Source organism: Gymnogyps californianus, chromosome 17 (assembly GCF_018139145.2).
Source record: "Gymnogyps californianus isolate 813 chromosome 17, ASM1813914v2, whole genome shotgun sequence".
NCBI lineage: Eukaryota > Metazoa > Chordata > Aves > Accipitriformes > Cathartidae > Gymnogyps > Gymnogyps californianus.
Genome location: NC_059487.1, coordinates 16,609,098 through 16,625,066, shown reverse-complemented (window position 1 = coordinate 16,625,066; position 15,969 = coordinate 16,609,098). Strand labels below are relative to the sequence as shown.

Genomic DNA, 15,969 nt, shown 5'->3' with positions numbered 1-15,969 from the left:
GGCCGCGGGGCAGGGGCGGGAAGAACCCGGACCCTCCACCGGCCGCTGAGGTGAGGGGCGGAGTAGGGCAGGCCGTGAGCGACGCGCGGCTAGGCCAATGGGAGAGCCCGTTCTCGGGCCCCGCCCCCGCGGGGCTCTCCTGGCGGGTGATTGGCTGGCGAGTGAGGGGCGGGCGCCGTGTCGGCCCTCGTGCGCGGGCCCCGTGCTCGCCGCCCCGCCCCGCGCGGGTACGGCGGCCGCGAGGGGCGGTACGGTGGCCGGGGGGGGGGCAGGCCGCCCCCTGCGGCCCTCCCGCGGCCCGGCGTGCCACCGGCCCGGCCCCGGCGGCAGCGCTTTGCTAACCGCAGCGAGTGACCGGAATCGCTCCCGTAAGAACGCCGGGCCGGGCGGCGGCAGCCCCGGGCAGGCCGTGCCCTGCGAGCCCGGCCCTGGTGGCGAGGACTCGCCGCCGGTTTTCAGCCTTTTTATCCCCTCCGCTGCCCTCCGCCTGCGGGGAGCGAGGGGCTTCGGGAGGGCGGGGGCTGGGGCTGCCCCCCGCGGCGGGATGGGGCGGGAGGGGCGGGAGGGCTGCGCCGCGGTCACCGTCAAACCGGGCCCCGCACGGGGCTGCCGTAACCCTTGGGCAACGCTGCCTGCCCGCTTCCGCCGGCCGCCGTTGGGCAACGCCGGCGGAGGGGGCGGGGGGAGCCGGGCCCTTTAACGGGCGGGGCCGGGGCGGGCGGGGGCGGTGCTGCCTCCGCCTCCGCGGCACTCCGGGAGTGGCGGAGCGCGGCCGGGCCGGCCCGCAGCTCCAGCAGAGCAAGAGCCGCCTCCGCTCCGGCCCGGCCCGGCCCGCAGCCGGTCTGCCAGGCGGTGCCTGCACCCGGTGAGACCTGGGGGCTGGGGGTTGCTCGGAGGGAGCCTGGGGGTCCCCTGGGGCTCGAGGTTGGTTTCCCGGGAGGGAGGTGTTGCAGTCGGTTCTCCGTGCGGCTTCAATCCGGTGGCCCTGAGTCTCGGCGTAAAGCTGCGGGATGATCTCAGTCTAAGGATAAGCTATCGCTGTTAATGGCACGGGTGTATCTAAAAGCTGTAGCGTTAACCGTTTCTTTGCCTCTCTCCTCTGGTGTTTGTCTGTGCAAAGGTCAGATGTTTCCATCGATCGCGAAGAAGAAGAGTGGAGTTGGGACCTGCTAAGTGCTGATCTGCTTGTGCTCCGGACCATGGACTCATTGAGGCCGTCCCAGGTGTGAAAATGTCCAGCAGTAACCGGGAGTTAGTGATTGACTTTGTTTCCTACAAGCTCTTGCAGAAGGGATACAGCTGGAGTCAGCTGGAGGAGGAGGAGGAGGATGAGAACAGGACTGACTTTGCAGCGGAGGAGGCCGAGATGGACGGCGTCCTCAATGGGAGCCCTTCCTGGCACCCGCCCGCCAGCCACGTAGTGAACGGAGCCACCGTGCACCGGAGCAGCCTCGAAGTCCACGGAATCGTTCAAGCAGCCGATGTGAGGCAGGCGCTGAGAGAGGCGGGGGATGAGTTTGAGTTAAGGTATCGGCGGGCTTTCAGCGACCTCACTTCCCAGCTCCACATCACCCCCGGCACGGCGTATCAGAGCTTTGAGCAGGTAGTGAACGAACTCTTCCGCGATGGAGTGAACTGGGGTCGCATCGTGGCTTTCTTCTCCTTCGGAGGAGCCTTGTGTGTGGAGAGCGTTGACAAGGAGATGCGGGTATTGGTGGGACGCGTTGTATCTTGGATGACCACGTACTTGACCGACCACCTAGATCCCTGGATCCAGGAGAATGGCGGATGGGTAAGAATCTCCTCTCCCCGGTGGGGATGCCTGCCTGCATCCTCCCTCGCTCCAGGCCAGCAGCGGTGCTGGTTAAACCAGAGTGCAGCTCCCTGTAATGTTTATGCTAGCGCTTGTCCTCGACCTTGCAGGGAGATAAAGGGGCGCGTGGCCTGTCCCTCTGTGCCCAAGATGGCACAGTTTATGCTCAGACGTGTCCTTCCCCATCCCTGTTTCTTCTCCTTCTCCCTGGATGTTACGTAAAAGACCTGTTTGCCAGGAGCCTTTGGAAATCTAATGTCATCCAAGCTTGTTCTTCAAGCGGGAGCCCTTGCTCTCGGGCATGTTCCTGGTGTCATTTAATAGCAGGGAGTGGAGCTTCCTCCTCTCCAAGCGTGCAGTGCTCCGGCGGGCTGGCCTGCGGTCTGCCGGGGTAACAGCTACTTCTTCATTCTGGAGACAGGACTTTGCCTTCTGCTGCACTCACAGTGAAGCGAATCCCACAGCAGATCTCGGTGGGTGGGCGGGTGGGCCTGTCTGAGCTGGCGCGGTGGGAGCCAGGGCTGAGGTGGGGGCAACCTCTGTGCCGGGGAGCTGCTAAACCTGCAGCTGCTTCTTGCTTGGCAGGGAGCAATGCTCCCAGCTGCCCCAGCAGCAAACCCTGTAAGCTTTCAGTGGTGAGGTATTAACATGAATAAGCATTTCTTCAGGAAGCATTCTTGAGATGCCGGGTCCGGCTGTGCGGTGCTGCCTGGGACTGCCAGCGGGAGGTATACGACCTACAGATGTCTGAGTTTTCTTGTTGCTTCTGCATCTTAGCGATTCCCTGCTGGTGTAACCTTTACTGGTGCCCACTGGAAAGAGTTCACGCTGTCAGTCGTTAGCATCTAAACAGTGGGGAATTGCCTCCTTGGCGTGCTGGTGAGCTGAGGCCTTTCAGCCCTCTTCATCTCATAGTCCATCAGCAGGCCTCTGCATCTGGAGGAGAGGGCAGGAGCCTTTGAGCCCAGCACTGTGCTCTGCACCCTCCTGACAGAGGAGAGGCACGGGAGCCTCACGGAGCTCCCCCGCTCCTCGTGCCTGGCCAGCAATGCTGGGGACCCCGGAGAAGAGGGGGAGCCGGTGCACCCAGGAAAAGGGAGCACCCCGGGAAAGGGAGCATGGTTCACAGAGGGTGCAGGAATTTTAGGAATGTGGCCGCCCTGGGGCACTGCCTGGGTGGGGCTGCTCAGGCGGAGGAGCTTGGTTTCGCTTAATAACCGGGGATCTGCTGGCCATTTCATCAGGCTGTATCTGGCCCATTAGCGCTCTCATCCTGCAGATAACCCTGGCCAAATGCTGAGTTCCTTCCCCCTCCCTCTGGCTTTGGCTTTTAAAGCCACAGATTAGTCTTGGAATTGAGTGATCAAATTGAGGTTTCGGAGCTAGTGTGGCTGTTGCTGTTAGTGACGGATTGGGCTGTATCCTGGAGACCTAGGCGATAATGCAATCTGATTTTTTGTAAATGAACTCTCTGGGGGATTTAGATTAAATCACTGGTGGAAAATCACTGGTCCCTGCTTGCAGGGAATGAAATACCTCCTCCCTCTGTTCCCCACCCCCAACCATCACGATTCAGACTCTTCAATTTTTTTGTGTCTGTCTCTAAATTAATTGTTTGGAGCAAATATTTGTTCAACAGATTGTGGAAGGGTCAGGACTCTTCTCTATCTGACCCGCCCACCAGCTCTTGCTTTGGAGATTGCCGTTAGCCGTGTTTCCCACCCAGGGGAACAGCCTTGCTCTCTTCTTCTAACCTTGAACGGGGCTTCTAACTTCGCTGCTCAGCCTGTGCTGCTGCCGGGGCTGTGCCGGTAGCTGAAGGGAAGCTGGGCAGGGTGGTAAAGGCCGTAGTGGGGGGGAATCCACCCCACCAGTCACCAAAAAAAGGGCTGGGCAGTGTGGCTGCTGCCAGCCTGTTACAAACGCCAACCCGGTGCTTGTTTGATGTCTCAGCTGTAGCTTTCCTCCGCGCTCGGGTTTCACCGTGTCCCTTCTTGGGGAGGGCAGCCGTGCCACTCTACGCGAAGGGACAGCGCGGTGCAGCGGCAGCAACGGGGGCCATAAGAGCTTCCGAGTGCCTCACGCGTGGGACGTGCGTGGGGATGCTCTGCTTCGCTCTCGCGCGACTCCAGCTGCGGGGAGAAAACTGCTGGCCTGCTGCCAGCCCTCCCTGCAAGAAGAGAGTGCCACCTTGCACTTGCTGTGACGGAGCGGTCCCTCTCCTGCCGCCCTGTTTGCACAGGGAGCCTCTTTGGTGCACCTGAGCTGTTAGAGCCTGTCCCGTGCAAACAAAGCTCTCCCGAGGGGTGCAGCAGGCAGGTCCCGGTGAGAGGGATGCAAGTTCTGGCAGGCCTGCTTGGCAGGGACCAGGTGGTTTGTGTTTTGGAGCGCTGCAGCACTTCTCTTCCTGGAAAGCCCCTCTGAAAGAGGGAAGAAGCACAGCTCCATCATAAGTGTCGCGCAGCCTGGCTGCGTAGGAAGCTCTGTTTCATTCCCCACCAGTGGAACAAAGGCAAGCGTAGGATGGCCACAGGGTGCAGGTTGCCTTTGGAGGGGCCTGTTAAGGCTGCTGCGTGCTGGGCTGTGGCAGTTTTCTTGAGAAACCATTCTTTGAGGCGAGGGGGAAATGGTAAATCACGCTATCTAGCATTAACATGGGTGTATTTTGTCATGTTTACTGGCTCTGCCTTTGGTTTGCCCTCCTCTCCGCACTCTGGCACTGAGAAAACAAACAAACAAGAACAACCTGAGGGGGGCTTTTAATAACCAGCCAGAAGAGAGCTGCTGCCTCAGTGAGCCATCAAAACCAAAGAGGAGGCTTTCCTGGGGCGGTTGCTTTGGCCAGGACCAAATTCCACTAGCTGTGAAGTTCAAACAGCGATCCCGGTGGGGATGAGGAGTCGTGGGGGGAGAAATCTGGTGAGTGGGAACGCAGGAGGGGGAAGCGCAGGGTAAGTGGGAGAGCGCTTGGCAGGCAGAGAGGTACTGACTGTGCTTAATCTGTTTGAGAAAGGAAAGTGAGCAGTAGTTCCTGCCTGGCTGTGACCCTCCAGTGGATGACAGCTTTTCCTTCGAGGCTAAATCTACATTCAGAGTGGGATTTAAAGAGGGTGTTCTGTGGGGGCGTGGACGTAGCTCTGTGGACGTAGAGGCAAGAGGCTTCCTGTTTGCGGGGCGTATGGCGGGGACCAGCATGAAGGGGCTGTGTCAGGCCAGGACTGAAAGCAAACAGCATCTTTGTCACCAGTCTGTGACATCTGAATCCCGACAAACTGGGCTAGGCTGAAGGAGAACGGACTGGTTCACGTGTTGGCTCTGTGCGTCCCAGGCTCTCAACCGGCCCTGGCTGCGCAGGGCTCAGTGTGCTGGGATGTACGTGTTGTGTTGCTCTGTGGTGGACTGGAAGCTTGTGGTTCTGTTTGGGGAAAACCCTTAGAAGATGTCAATATAGCAAACTCATTTTCTATCTTTTTAATTTTTTTCTTGAATGATAGGAAATGACTCAGCCTGTGTCATATGACAGAGTGCAGCTGGGATTTCGTCCTGTGCTCTTGCTCCAACCTTCTCAATGGTTTCAGGTTGAGAGCTAGACTTCAATTCTCAGCTCTTCAGAAATGCTTTTTGACCTTGTGCCATTGCCCAAGTATCCCGCACAAGCCTTCCCTGCAACCACCACATTATCTAGCTGATCCCGGGTGCCACAGGATCCTCGCGCCTTCTCGGTCCGAGCTTTTTGGGCAGCGTGAGATAAGTGCAAGTTTGAATTCTGCTGCTGTTGTGCCACGAGACTCGGAGAGGAGCGCCGTGCTAGGTGTGCACGGCATGTGTGGAAGAGGCACAGCTGCGCGTTGCACCGTACGGGGAACACAGCTCCCTCTGGGGTGAGCACTGTTTGCCAAAGCTCTGCCGTTTTGGGTGTGAACACGTTGGGTTTCAGGGATGCCCCGGCACTGCTAATCCCGTTGGAGATCGCAGCCATCCGTTTCATTTGCTGGCCGACACGCAGCAGAGCTGGCTGTAGGAGGTGACTGTGGATAGCCAAGGCCACGCTTTGCTGTCTTAGAGATGAATCCCAACCAGTGGTCTGCAAAGCTTAGCTGGGCTATCACTTTCCACTTTGTCCTTTGTAATTACTTTACACTCTGGATCCCTTGCAGCTGAGACGATGTCCCCATTGTCATCACCTGCTTGGGATGAAAAAAATACTTTCCTCCCGCCAGCTGAGTCCCCTCATGTCCTTTCACAGTACTGGATGTTCCTCTCTGGCTGTGGGAACTGCCTGCCTGATGGTTGCTGCCGGCAGGGTCTTGGCTCGGGCTGTCCTGCCTGGCGCAGCTGTCCCAGGTAGCTGTAGCCTCGCTGGCGGCTGGAGATCTGGGCTCAGCGTACAGATCCCTGGTAGCTTCTCGCCCTGCCTGCGACCTGGGAGGCTTTTCTGCAGTGCTCTCCAGGAAATGCCATTGGAATGACTTCCACTGCAGCTTCCTGCCCGGCCCGCAGCAGCATTCCTGCCGCTAGACCGAGAACGATGCAGAGGCGAGTTTTCAGAGCTTTGCTCTTCGCCCCATTTACTCGGTTCTCCTTCTTTGGGGCCCTGCCTGTTTTCCTTGCTGCCTCTCGGTGTGCGGTGCAGTTTGATTACGTTCTTTAGATCTGTGATTAGAGCAGGCGCCTGGAAGGCAAAGCTCCTGCCCGTAGCTGGCTGTGGCTCAGAGCAGCCCACTTAACCCCATGGTCTTTCAGCAAAAGGGATAGCGTTTCCTTCCCTCCCAGGGGAGCCACTGGGAACTCGGATTCGTAAAGCACTCTGAGGTTCTTTAATCCGAAGAACGGAGTGTCATTTAAAAAAAGACCTGTGAAATAATTAACAAACTGTTTCTTGCTGCTCTGTGTTCACAGCTGCTCTCGGTAATGTCAGTCTTCCTGATCATCCTGCTCCTCTCTGAAACTGGAGCTGGGTCCTCCTGAGTGCTGCCCGGGATCTCTCCCCGTTTCAGCCCCAATGGGGTGTCCCACCGCAGCAGAAGGGGTGGGAGGGAGCAACGTGCTCTCTTTTCCCCTGTGGAAGCTGCAGCTTTCTGTACGTGTCTGGGCTACTGCACCTGATTGCTGTGGAGCTCCTGTATGGTTTGCGTACGTGGTTCACCCTCAGGAGTGGCGGCGATACGCCTGCGGCCTGCACCGGGTACAGGCTGAATGGTGGCACGATGCTTCGAGGCCTTTGCTTAAGCTCTTCTCCTTTGATTTTTACCAAGCTGCTGACGGCTGTGAGCACAGTCCCATCTTGACGTTACAAGGAGTATTTCTCTAGCAGCTCTTTCCCCACTAGCTGTAAAGCCGGAGTATTCCCGGGAGGAGCTGGGGGAAGGGAAGGGATGGGTATCAGTTGTAGAAGTGTTGCAGACCTGCTGAACCGAGAGGTGAGGGATTAATGGTGGCTTCTGCTGTGGGAGCAGAAAGGGGCTGGGGGCGGCTGCTCTCTCCCCTCTGGTGACCCCAACAGCAGTCGGGATGTTGACCTACCTGCTGGCTGATTCAGTGTGAAAGTATGCTCTGGAGGGTGGCTCTGCCTTTGCATGGCAGGAAAGCAGCAACACTCTCCTCCTCCACCCTCCCGAGAGGGATGTTACCCTTAAACGCTATTGTTCTGAGCAACTAAAGATTAACGCAGATAATGGAGGCATGAAAGGGAAGCCGTGTCCCTCGGTGCCAGGGCACTCCTTGCTTTGCTGCCCTGGCCTTGGACCGGGAAACTGTTCCTCCCCCCTGCTCCCCACCTGGAAGGATGTGCAGAGGGGTGTTTGGTGCAAGATCTCTCTGAAGTCCGGCTCCTAATAGTCCTTGGGATGCCAAGGGCTTAAGTTAAGGGACGTGCTTTCTCGAGGCGTGCGAGAGCTTTCCCCACGGTGTGCCGGTGGAGGGGGATGCGAGGGCTTTGCTGGGTGCGCCAGGGCAGCTTCGGGCTGTGGGCTGGCCCTCGCCGCGTTCAGGTGGGGAGAAGGGTTACTCTTTGCCACAGAAGCAGAACAGGCCAGCGGAGCGAGGGGCCAGAGGGCTGCCGGGAGGCAGAGCCGTTAGCAGATGGCTCCAGCTGGGCTTACCGGGGAGCAGGTGTGGGTTTCGGGAGGCAGCCTTTTAAGAGAGATGTCAGTTTTGAACCCGGGAGGCTTGAGGGGCTGAGCCGTGGCTGCCACGACTTGTATGCTGGGGAGCTGTGACCTAGTTGTGCTGTAGAAATGCTCGTTTTATTTTTTATTTTTAGGTATTTTGCTTATTTTATTCTCATGTTTAATTTAGTTAGCAAAAAAAAAAGAAAAAGAATCCGAGGGCTGAGCAGTGCTGGGAAGGACTGCCTGCAGGCGGGAACGCCTGCTGCAGCTCCTCCGTGCAGCCAGCATCTCTCCAGCTGCCCGTGTCTTCTCTCGGACACGTGCTCACGTGTACCAGCCCAGTGCTGTCTCTCAGGATCTTTTTAATGGGAAACCCAGTGCACTCAGCACTGCTGCCTGCCTCCGGGGTAGCGAGGGAGGGAGGAGCGGGATTCGGAGCGTTAACCAGAGAGGCTCCCGTGGCCACGGGGACTGTTTGAACGTTGTGCTGTAACTGGTCTGCCTTCCGTCTGCTACTGGGAGCAGGGAGCTGGGTGAGCATGGCGTTTCAGGAGGCTTTGGGCTGGTTACTCTCTCAACCACCGTTTGCCCCTGCATTTACACAGCGTGCCCAAGGAAGGGTAATAGGCTGTATCTGCGAAGAGGGAAGTTTCAGGGGTCTGTGCAATTCCCTTGGGGAGAGCTGCTTGAATTTATTGCATTATCCTCCTTCCTGCTCAAGCTTGTGTTTCAGCTGTGTCTGCAGACGTAGCTTCTGATTTAAGTAGATCCAATTAGTAGCTAGCTTCTGGCATCAGTATCCTGCTCGGGGAGATGAGCCCTGGAGATGAGGAGCCTCCGGTGGGAGCAGGGCTGGGCTCAGCCTTTCTGCCTCTGCTCCTGATCTAGGATGGACCTGGAGCTCCCTGGCTTGCAGCCCTGGTCCTGAGCTCAGGGGGAAACCGAGGCAGGTGTCCTTTGCTCCGTGCTCCGCCTGGCCAAGAACAAAGAGCAGGCAGGTTCTCCCTGCCTGTACCGCTGCCAGCCAGGTGCTCTTAAGACTGAAATCAAATACTCCAAAACGTGACAACTTGGCAGCAGGCAGGGCTTTGAGCCGGAGCTGCTCATGCTGGGAGGTGTGCGAGGGGCCGACGGGCAGAGCTGTGCAGGGACCTGTCTGTTGGGGGTAGGACTGTGCGCCCGAGGGGAGGGAGCTGCTGGAGCTGGCTGCTTCCCGAAGGAGTATAGAAAGGTTTTCTTCTCTGCTGGAGGGTGAAGGGCTCTTTGGGAAGATCAGAGAAGAGGCTTAAGCTGGCACGGAGCTGGTTTGGTTTGAATGCAGCTAATGCCACGCTCAGGTGGAGCGGGACAGCTGTCTGCATCACTTCATTAGTTCTCCAAATGATACTGGTCCCATTTGCACATCTCTCTGGTTTTTGCTATCATTGACGCTGAGGAAGGCTGGGGACGCTACGAGCGTTGTGCAGGGAGCACGGCTGGCAGCAGTACGTGACATTACTCTGTGTGTGTAACTCATGGCAAGCTGGCTCAGGGTTTGGGCTGGGATGTGGAAGCCGGGCGTGTATGTGGCCCTGGGTAGTGTCTGGGTGACATATGACTTATGTACGGAGAAAATGAGGTGTTGCTACCTGTAAATCAGCCATCATAGCAGTGTTGCAAGCGCTTCCATCCTGTAATGGTATGGCTCACCAGTGTATTAAACTTGCCAGAGAGCTAATATCTTTTATTAGAGCAACTGACCTCATTTAGAAGCTTCCAGTGCACCAGCCGGTGATTATTTCATGCAACAACACGTATGAAGGAGCCCAGGGCAGAGCACAAAGTCTCCTTCTCATGCTGCACTGCTCTCTCCTGCGTTTGCTGCATCAGCTGCCTACTCTGCTTCCTGCCCTCAAGTCAGCAAGGATTTTGCTAAAAGGGACTTCGTGGCCTGAATCATTTGAGATTTCATGTGGACTAACAGGAAGTGAAAACAGAATGAGCACATCTTCCTGCACCTCCACCCTTTCCCCTTTTTCATTCAAGTGGCATGTAAGAATTGCAGCAGCCTCGTGAGGTGCTGGGGCTGAAGCGGGAAGTGGTGAGGCTTGGCCGGTGCTCCTCCGGGATGCTGGAGAACGAGTGGCTCGAGGTGGGAGAACCGGGCGGCCCTTCCCCAGGACCCGTCTCCCCTGGGGACCATCCCTGCACCCAGCCTTGCTCCCTCAGGCTCTGGTAATGCTGCCATTCCCTGCAGAGTGGGTTTGGGGTAAGGCTCGTGGTGCGGTTGAGGGCTGGGAAGACCTGTCGGCATCGCACGGCTCAGCCTCTGGATAGGAGGGACCGTGGCTCTGCAGCCGGGCACACGTGAGCATGGCGTGTCTCCTCGGCGCAGGTTTCCCCACAGTTACAAAAGGGCACGATTGCACAGGAGTTGTGACGTCTGGGAAAAGCAATGACAAGGTGAAAATTGAGCTTTGTTCCCTGGGCACGGGGGACCCTGCCGAGGTGCTTATCCGGTGCAGCAAGCTGGCCATGGCACTCGGGCTGCCCAGCACCACAGGCAACAGATAACCATGAAATTAAAGCGGGAGTCTTCCCCTGCCCCTCGAGCGCGCCCCTCGCACAAAAGGCAGGCAGGCAGGCTGCTCTGCCTGCCGGGGCTCAGACACCATCTGTCCGGTGGGGAGAAGCATCAGAGAGACCGTCTTTCCTCGGACTATTCCACTTAATGCCCTTTGGAAAACAATCCCATTCCCAGCAGGTGCTAATCTCTTGAGTGGATCCGGCTCAGCCAATGTGTGCTTCGCTGTGCCTTTGTACCGGAGCTTTGTCGCCTGCCAGCCGTCCCGCTGCCGAGTGCACCCGATGCCGGCCGGGGCTTTGGCACCTTCGGGAGCCCTCAGCCCGGTTAGTTCTGGGAGAAACACTGATGGACGATGTGTGCAAGTGGATTAGTCGTTCGCACCGTCTCCCGCTTTAATACACATGAATGTTTCGGCAGATTTCTGGAACGGAGAGTGCAATTCCCTGCTCTCCATCTCGTGCTGTGCACAGCAGTCTCCGGGGGCAGGGACGGGGGTTACAGCTGTCACCGTAGCCCCTTTCATATATTTGGAAAATGCTGAAATTGTGCTGAATGGTGTGGGGTTATTGCAGGTTCCCTGGAGCTGGTGATGAAACCAGTTTGACAGGAGGCTGCCGCGGCGAGGATTAGGGCTGGAATGTGCTAGTGAGGGTTTGTTTCTGGTTAGAAAAGAGCTGGCTCTGGCCCTCGCTAGGCTGGAGGCCTGCAGGTTTGTTGGCCTTTGGGCTTTGGCCCCAGGGACAGCCTGCCTGCCGGTCCCACCGCCGGCTGCAGCCCGGCCGCTCGGTGTGTGGCTAGGCCTAGGCCGGGAGGAGAGGAGAGCGAGGTGGGGATGTGCTTATTTAATTAACCCTTTTGAGTTTATGGCTGCATCCCTCAGAGTCGCAGGTTCCTCTGAACGCAGAGCCCTGGAGCTTGGGCAGGGGCAGCACCCCAGCACCAGCAGCACCCCAGCACCCGCTCCCAGGGCAGGAGATGCAGGAGAGGCAGCGGGCGGGTGGCATTCCCTGCCATTGTCATGGAAATCAGCAGCTGCTTCCCTGGAGGTCACCATTTGCATAACAGTTAGAGCTGGGTCTCTGGAGCATTTGCACCTGCGAGTGTGCTGTCCCCAGAGCCCCTTCCCCTCCCCGTGTCCCCAGAGCCCCTTCCCCACCCCATCCCGAGCCTGCCCAGGGTGCTGACGGGGACCAGAGGGGTGAAGCTGGGGATCTGGAGAAGCTCCGAGACCTCTGCCTTGGATGGCAGGTTTCCTTGGCGTGATGTGCCTGAGTCAGGGGCTCACGTTGACTTCCAGTCCCAACACAGCAGGCAGTGCTGTGTGACTGGCGCAGGCACGCTCATTGTCCCTGCTGCCCTCCTTTCGGGCCTGGGCTTCAGACAGGGCTGGGGGCGGCGGGGGCCACACATGGATGGGGTGTCTGGGGGAGCAGGGCGCAGGGAGGACCTCCAGGATGTCTCTTCCACTTTCATAGCACGTAGGGACCCACTGAGCTGTGTTTACAGGATCCTAGTGGCAGCCTTTGGGAATACTTATGTTCTCTTTTTTTTTCTGAAAGATCTCAGCTGCCTTTTCCCCCCTGTGCTTCACCTCCAGGTTCGCATATGCCCACCCCATGCGGTGAGCTGGCAGCCCGAAGGGGCTCTGGGAGCAGGTTGCTGTTGATGCAGGGCTTTGTTGTGGTCTGCGCTGAGCTGCTGCCTTTCTTTTTCCATGCTTGTCTCGCTGCTCAGCACAAAACTGTTCCCAACATCTCATTAAGAAATGTCTGGTCATCCAGATGACTCCACTCCTGGCCGGCAATTGGTGTTAGACCTCTTAGCAGTAACACAGCTGTACTTACGGCGAAGGTATAACAGAAACAGCCTTGTTTTCAAGTGAAACATTGCCTCATGACAAGAATGCCTGGATTGGGAGTCAGATGCTGTGGCTCACGCTGCTGGCTTGTATGCAACTTTAGGGAAAGCACTTAACCTCTCCGCACCTCTGTTGATCTGTCTCGGAACAATGCTGACTTATCCCACAGGAGGTTTTGGAGAACCAACTAATTTTTGATAAAGTACATTAAGATCCTTGGGTGGGAAAGGCTTTTGTATGTGCTGAGCTGGTTGCTGTGGGTGTCTGGCTGTGGGTGTCTGGCTGAAACCCAGCTGGTTGCTGGGTATCGGGGTATGGGGAAGCTCTGTACCTCCTGCTGGAGTCGGAGTCTCCATGTCAAAGTTGGACCAAGTGCCACTGGTTCACCATGAATAGTCCCGGTAGAGCCTGTCTCTTCTCTGCTGGTTTTCAGAGCTTCGTGCCGGTGTCTCGGTGACCTCCATACCCTTCACCTCCCCATGCAAGGGAAGCTTTGAGTACCCAAGCTCTGCCCTCCCCAGCAGCCACCACCCTCCCCTTTCTGCTCTATCCCTGGCTCACAAGAGACCAGATGGGGATTCATTGCCCACATCTGCTTCCTTCACCATGGTTCGGTGTCACTTACTGAATCCTCTTTCCTCAAGTGTTGGGGCTTATCTTGAAAGAGGAACCCACTCTGCTCCGCTCGCCCTCAATGGGATCTAGCAACTCTTCTCCCTCCCACTCGGCCGGGAGAGCTGCTTCGGGCAGTGCTGGTGAATGAAACCAGCTGAACCTCTGGGGCTGGGTACCAGCAAGAGCCTGAAACTTTGGGTCTTCCCCTTCCCATTTCCAGGTCAGGATGTGAACGCTGTCTCAGCCAGACCTCGTGCTTGATTAATCTGCTCTCCAACCCGAGACAGAACACTTTGCGGTAGAGAGAAAAGAGTAGGTCTGACCCAGTGTCCTGTATGGTCACTGGGCAGCATTTAAATGGCTGCTGCGTCCCCCCCGGCGGTGGGTTGTGGTTTGGGGCTCTGCAGGTGTCTTGAGAGCCTTTCGCTCTGCAGAACGTCCCTGCCCCAGCTCTTGCGGGGTGGTGGGCACCAGTGGAGTCTGGATCTCCAGGTCCTCTGTCTCCTGCAAGCAGCACGTGCAGCTGGAGGGAGCTCCAGTTTAGGCTCCAGCAAGAAAACGTTGTGTTGTTCCCCGGCGCTGGGGGAAGAGAGGCAAAGCCGGGGGATTGCCTTTTGCGTAGACATAACCTCTCGCTGCTTCCTCATCGCCTGCCTCAGAGCATCCTCCTCTCGGATGTGTCTGTCACCCGGGATGGGGAAGGGGATGTGACGGGTGTTCAGCGGTGGAACAGCCTGTCCTCGCTGGGGTGGAAGAGGCCCACGGGCGTGCAGAGAGGGTGATTGAGACACTGACGTGCTGTTGCTACCATAGTCCTTGTGATCGACTCAGGAATTCCAAATATTTCCTCTCAGATAAAGGTGACTGGGGGAGGCCAGAAATATCTGGACGTGTCTGGGCAAGCCTGAGATCCCAAACACCAGGCCAGAGAGGTCAGAATCGGTACTGGGAGTGCTGGGCTTCAGGTGCAGAGCGGCCGAGGCCTGGGGCGGTGTGGGAACTGAGCAAGCTGCCTTTCCCTAACCTTCAACCCGCCCCCAGGATTGGGAGGGAAGAACGTTCCTGCCTGTTTTCCCACTCCCCCTGGTCTGGGATTGCCATTCCCAGGGGACACATCTGGGATCGCAGTTGTGCAGGGGCTGAGCTATCGCAGCTCCTGGGGACGGTTTCCCCGAGGAAGGCCAAGGCGCTCTCCTCCGAGTCCCCTGCAGCCCCCAGCTACGTCTCCAGTAGCTGCTGCTTCGTTCCCGGGGGAAGGAGAGGGGCTCCCGGGGGAAGAAGAGGGGCTCACGTCCCCTCCCTGCCTGCGCGGGACTCCTGTTGTGCTCTTCTCCGTCTGTAGCACCCGATAGCTACTCGGTTCACCGTATGCCATTTATCTCTTGTTCAGCAAACACTTCCTTTTCTTAGAAGTAAGGGCTTCAAAACATGCTTCTTGGAACTGCCTTTCCCCAAGCTCGCCGGCACATACCGTCGAGAAGGCAGCGCGGAGGCTCGGCTGCCAGCCCTCCCCAGCTCCCTGCCCTGGCTGTGGGGGCCCTCTCCTGGTGCCTGCCCCGTTGCCGGCCCTGCCGAGAGCCCAGTGACTGCGCGGCCCCTTCCACCTCTGCACCCTTCCTGGGGACGGTGGGGACGTCCCCTCCCGTGGGTCAGGAGCAGCCTGCGGAGATGCGTGGGGCTCTCGGTGGGGCAGGCCTTACTGAATCCCCGAGCTCAGTGGCTTTTTCTGGGGAATGCATCACGAGGGCGCAGCCTCCGTCCTCCCGCCGAGTGCTCCTGCAGCATCGGGTGCTGTGAGTGCGTGGCTGGAACGTGTATCCGAGGGAAGGACCTTCCCCGGGGGGTGAGGGCCCCGGTACAGAGGGATGTTGTAGGAGTGGTGGAGGCACTCCACAGCTGGCGTTTTTGGACAAGCCCGTGCCTTCTGCCCCTGTTCCCCTGTGCCCTCCATCACCGCCAGCCTGCTCTCGGTTTGCTGCTACTTGCCGTGCTCTGTCACCGCTCCGTTGCTCGTCACCACCTATCAGCAGAGGGATTTCCTGTGCTGTAATTAAAAATATCCTCTCCTTGGGTTTGGGCTCGCCTCCCATCCCTCTCCTGCAGCACATCACTGGCTGTTTCTGTGGCCATCACCCTGGGCGAGCGGCCGGCCAGAGGAGCTGGCAGCGGGCAGCAGCCCTCGCCTTTCTCCCTGGACGGCACCTGCTTGTGAGCCGCCGTCCTGCCCGTTCCTGCGGGGCCAGGATGCAATACAACACCAGCCAGCAGGCCCAGTGGGAAGCGAGCTGCCTTCTGCTGCTCTGTGTAGGTGGCAGGAGTCACGGGGATGGTTGTCACATCCCTGAAGAGGACTCTGAGTGAGGCGGCAGCAGTGATGTGCCCTGGGGTGAGTTAGCAAAGTCCCTGTTGTCCCAGTACCCTGCCCCCGGGTCTGCTGGTACCTCCTCACAGTCAAGGGTACGTGAAAGGCAGCCGGGGAAGTCGCAAGATGCTGGAGAGGGTGTTTGGTGGAAGGCAGAGAAGAGCTTTGGTGGGGCATAGGTGGGTGCTGAGGTGCACAGCTCGCCTGGGTGTTTGTTCAAGTACCTGATACCCCATGGGGGAGGCTGTGGCCGAGGAGAGGGACACAGCCCGGCTCCCTGGGAGCGAGCGCGCATGTCTGTTGCGTGCCTTGCTGTGAAAAGCTGTGTGTGAGCTTGATCGTGTGCGTGTGTGGCAAGGTGAGGAGACACCCCGCAAGCTGTGACCATGCTGGGGCTGTTTTGGGGGAGCCAGGGGACTGACACCGTGTTTCCATGAGTGATGGAGAGGCACCTGCCTAAGGAGCCTCTCAATCCCAGCCATGATCCGGGCACCGAACCTCCCGCAGGTCCTGTGGCAGCAGTTGCAGCTCATCACAGGCTGTGGGCAGGCATGGGAGGCAGCTTCCAGGCAGAGCTTGCCAGATCCAGGCAGGCAGGGCTGCTACCCTTGCCTCCGGGGAGGCTGTGGTAAAGCGTGACACAAG

At 58.3% G+C, this 15,969-nt stretch overlaps 1 protein-coding gene across 1 annotated transcript; it reads left to right on the top strand.

Annotated features, from left to right (window-relative positions):
- Window positions 1-306: 306 nt before the first annotated feature.
- On the top strand, window positions 307-2,035 carry BCL2L1 (BCL2 like 1). The gene is made up of 2 exons (XM_050907612.1): window positions 307-368; window positions 1,121-2,035. The coding sequence occupies exon 2, from the start codon at window positions 1,232-1,234 to the stop codon at window positions 2,033-2,035; it is 804 nt and encodes a 267-aa protein (XP_050763569.1). The 5' UTR covers window positions 307-368; window positions 1,121-1,231.
- Window positions 2,036-15,969: the final 13,934 nt, after the last annotated feature.

Coding starts and splice junctions, on each gene's coding strand:
- BCL2L1 (XM_050907612.1), top strand. CDS start 1,232: ATGTCCAGCAGTAACCGGGAGTTAGTGATTGACTTTGTTTCCTACAAG.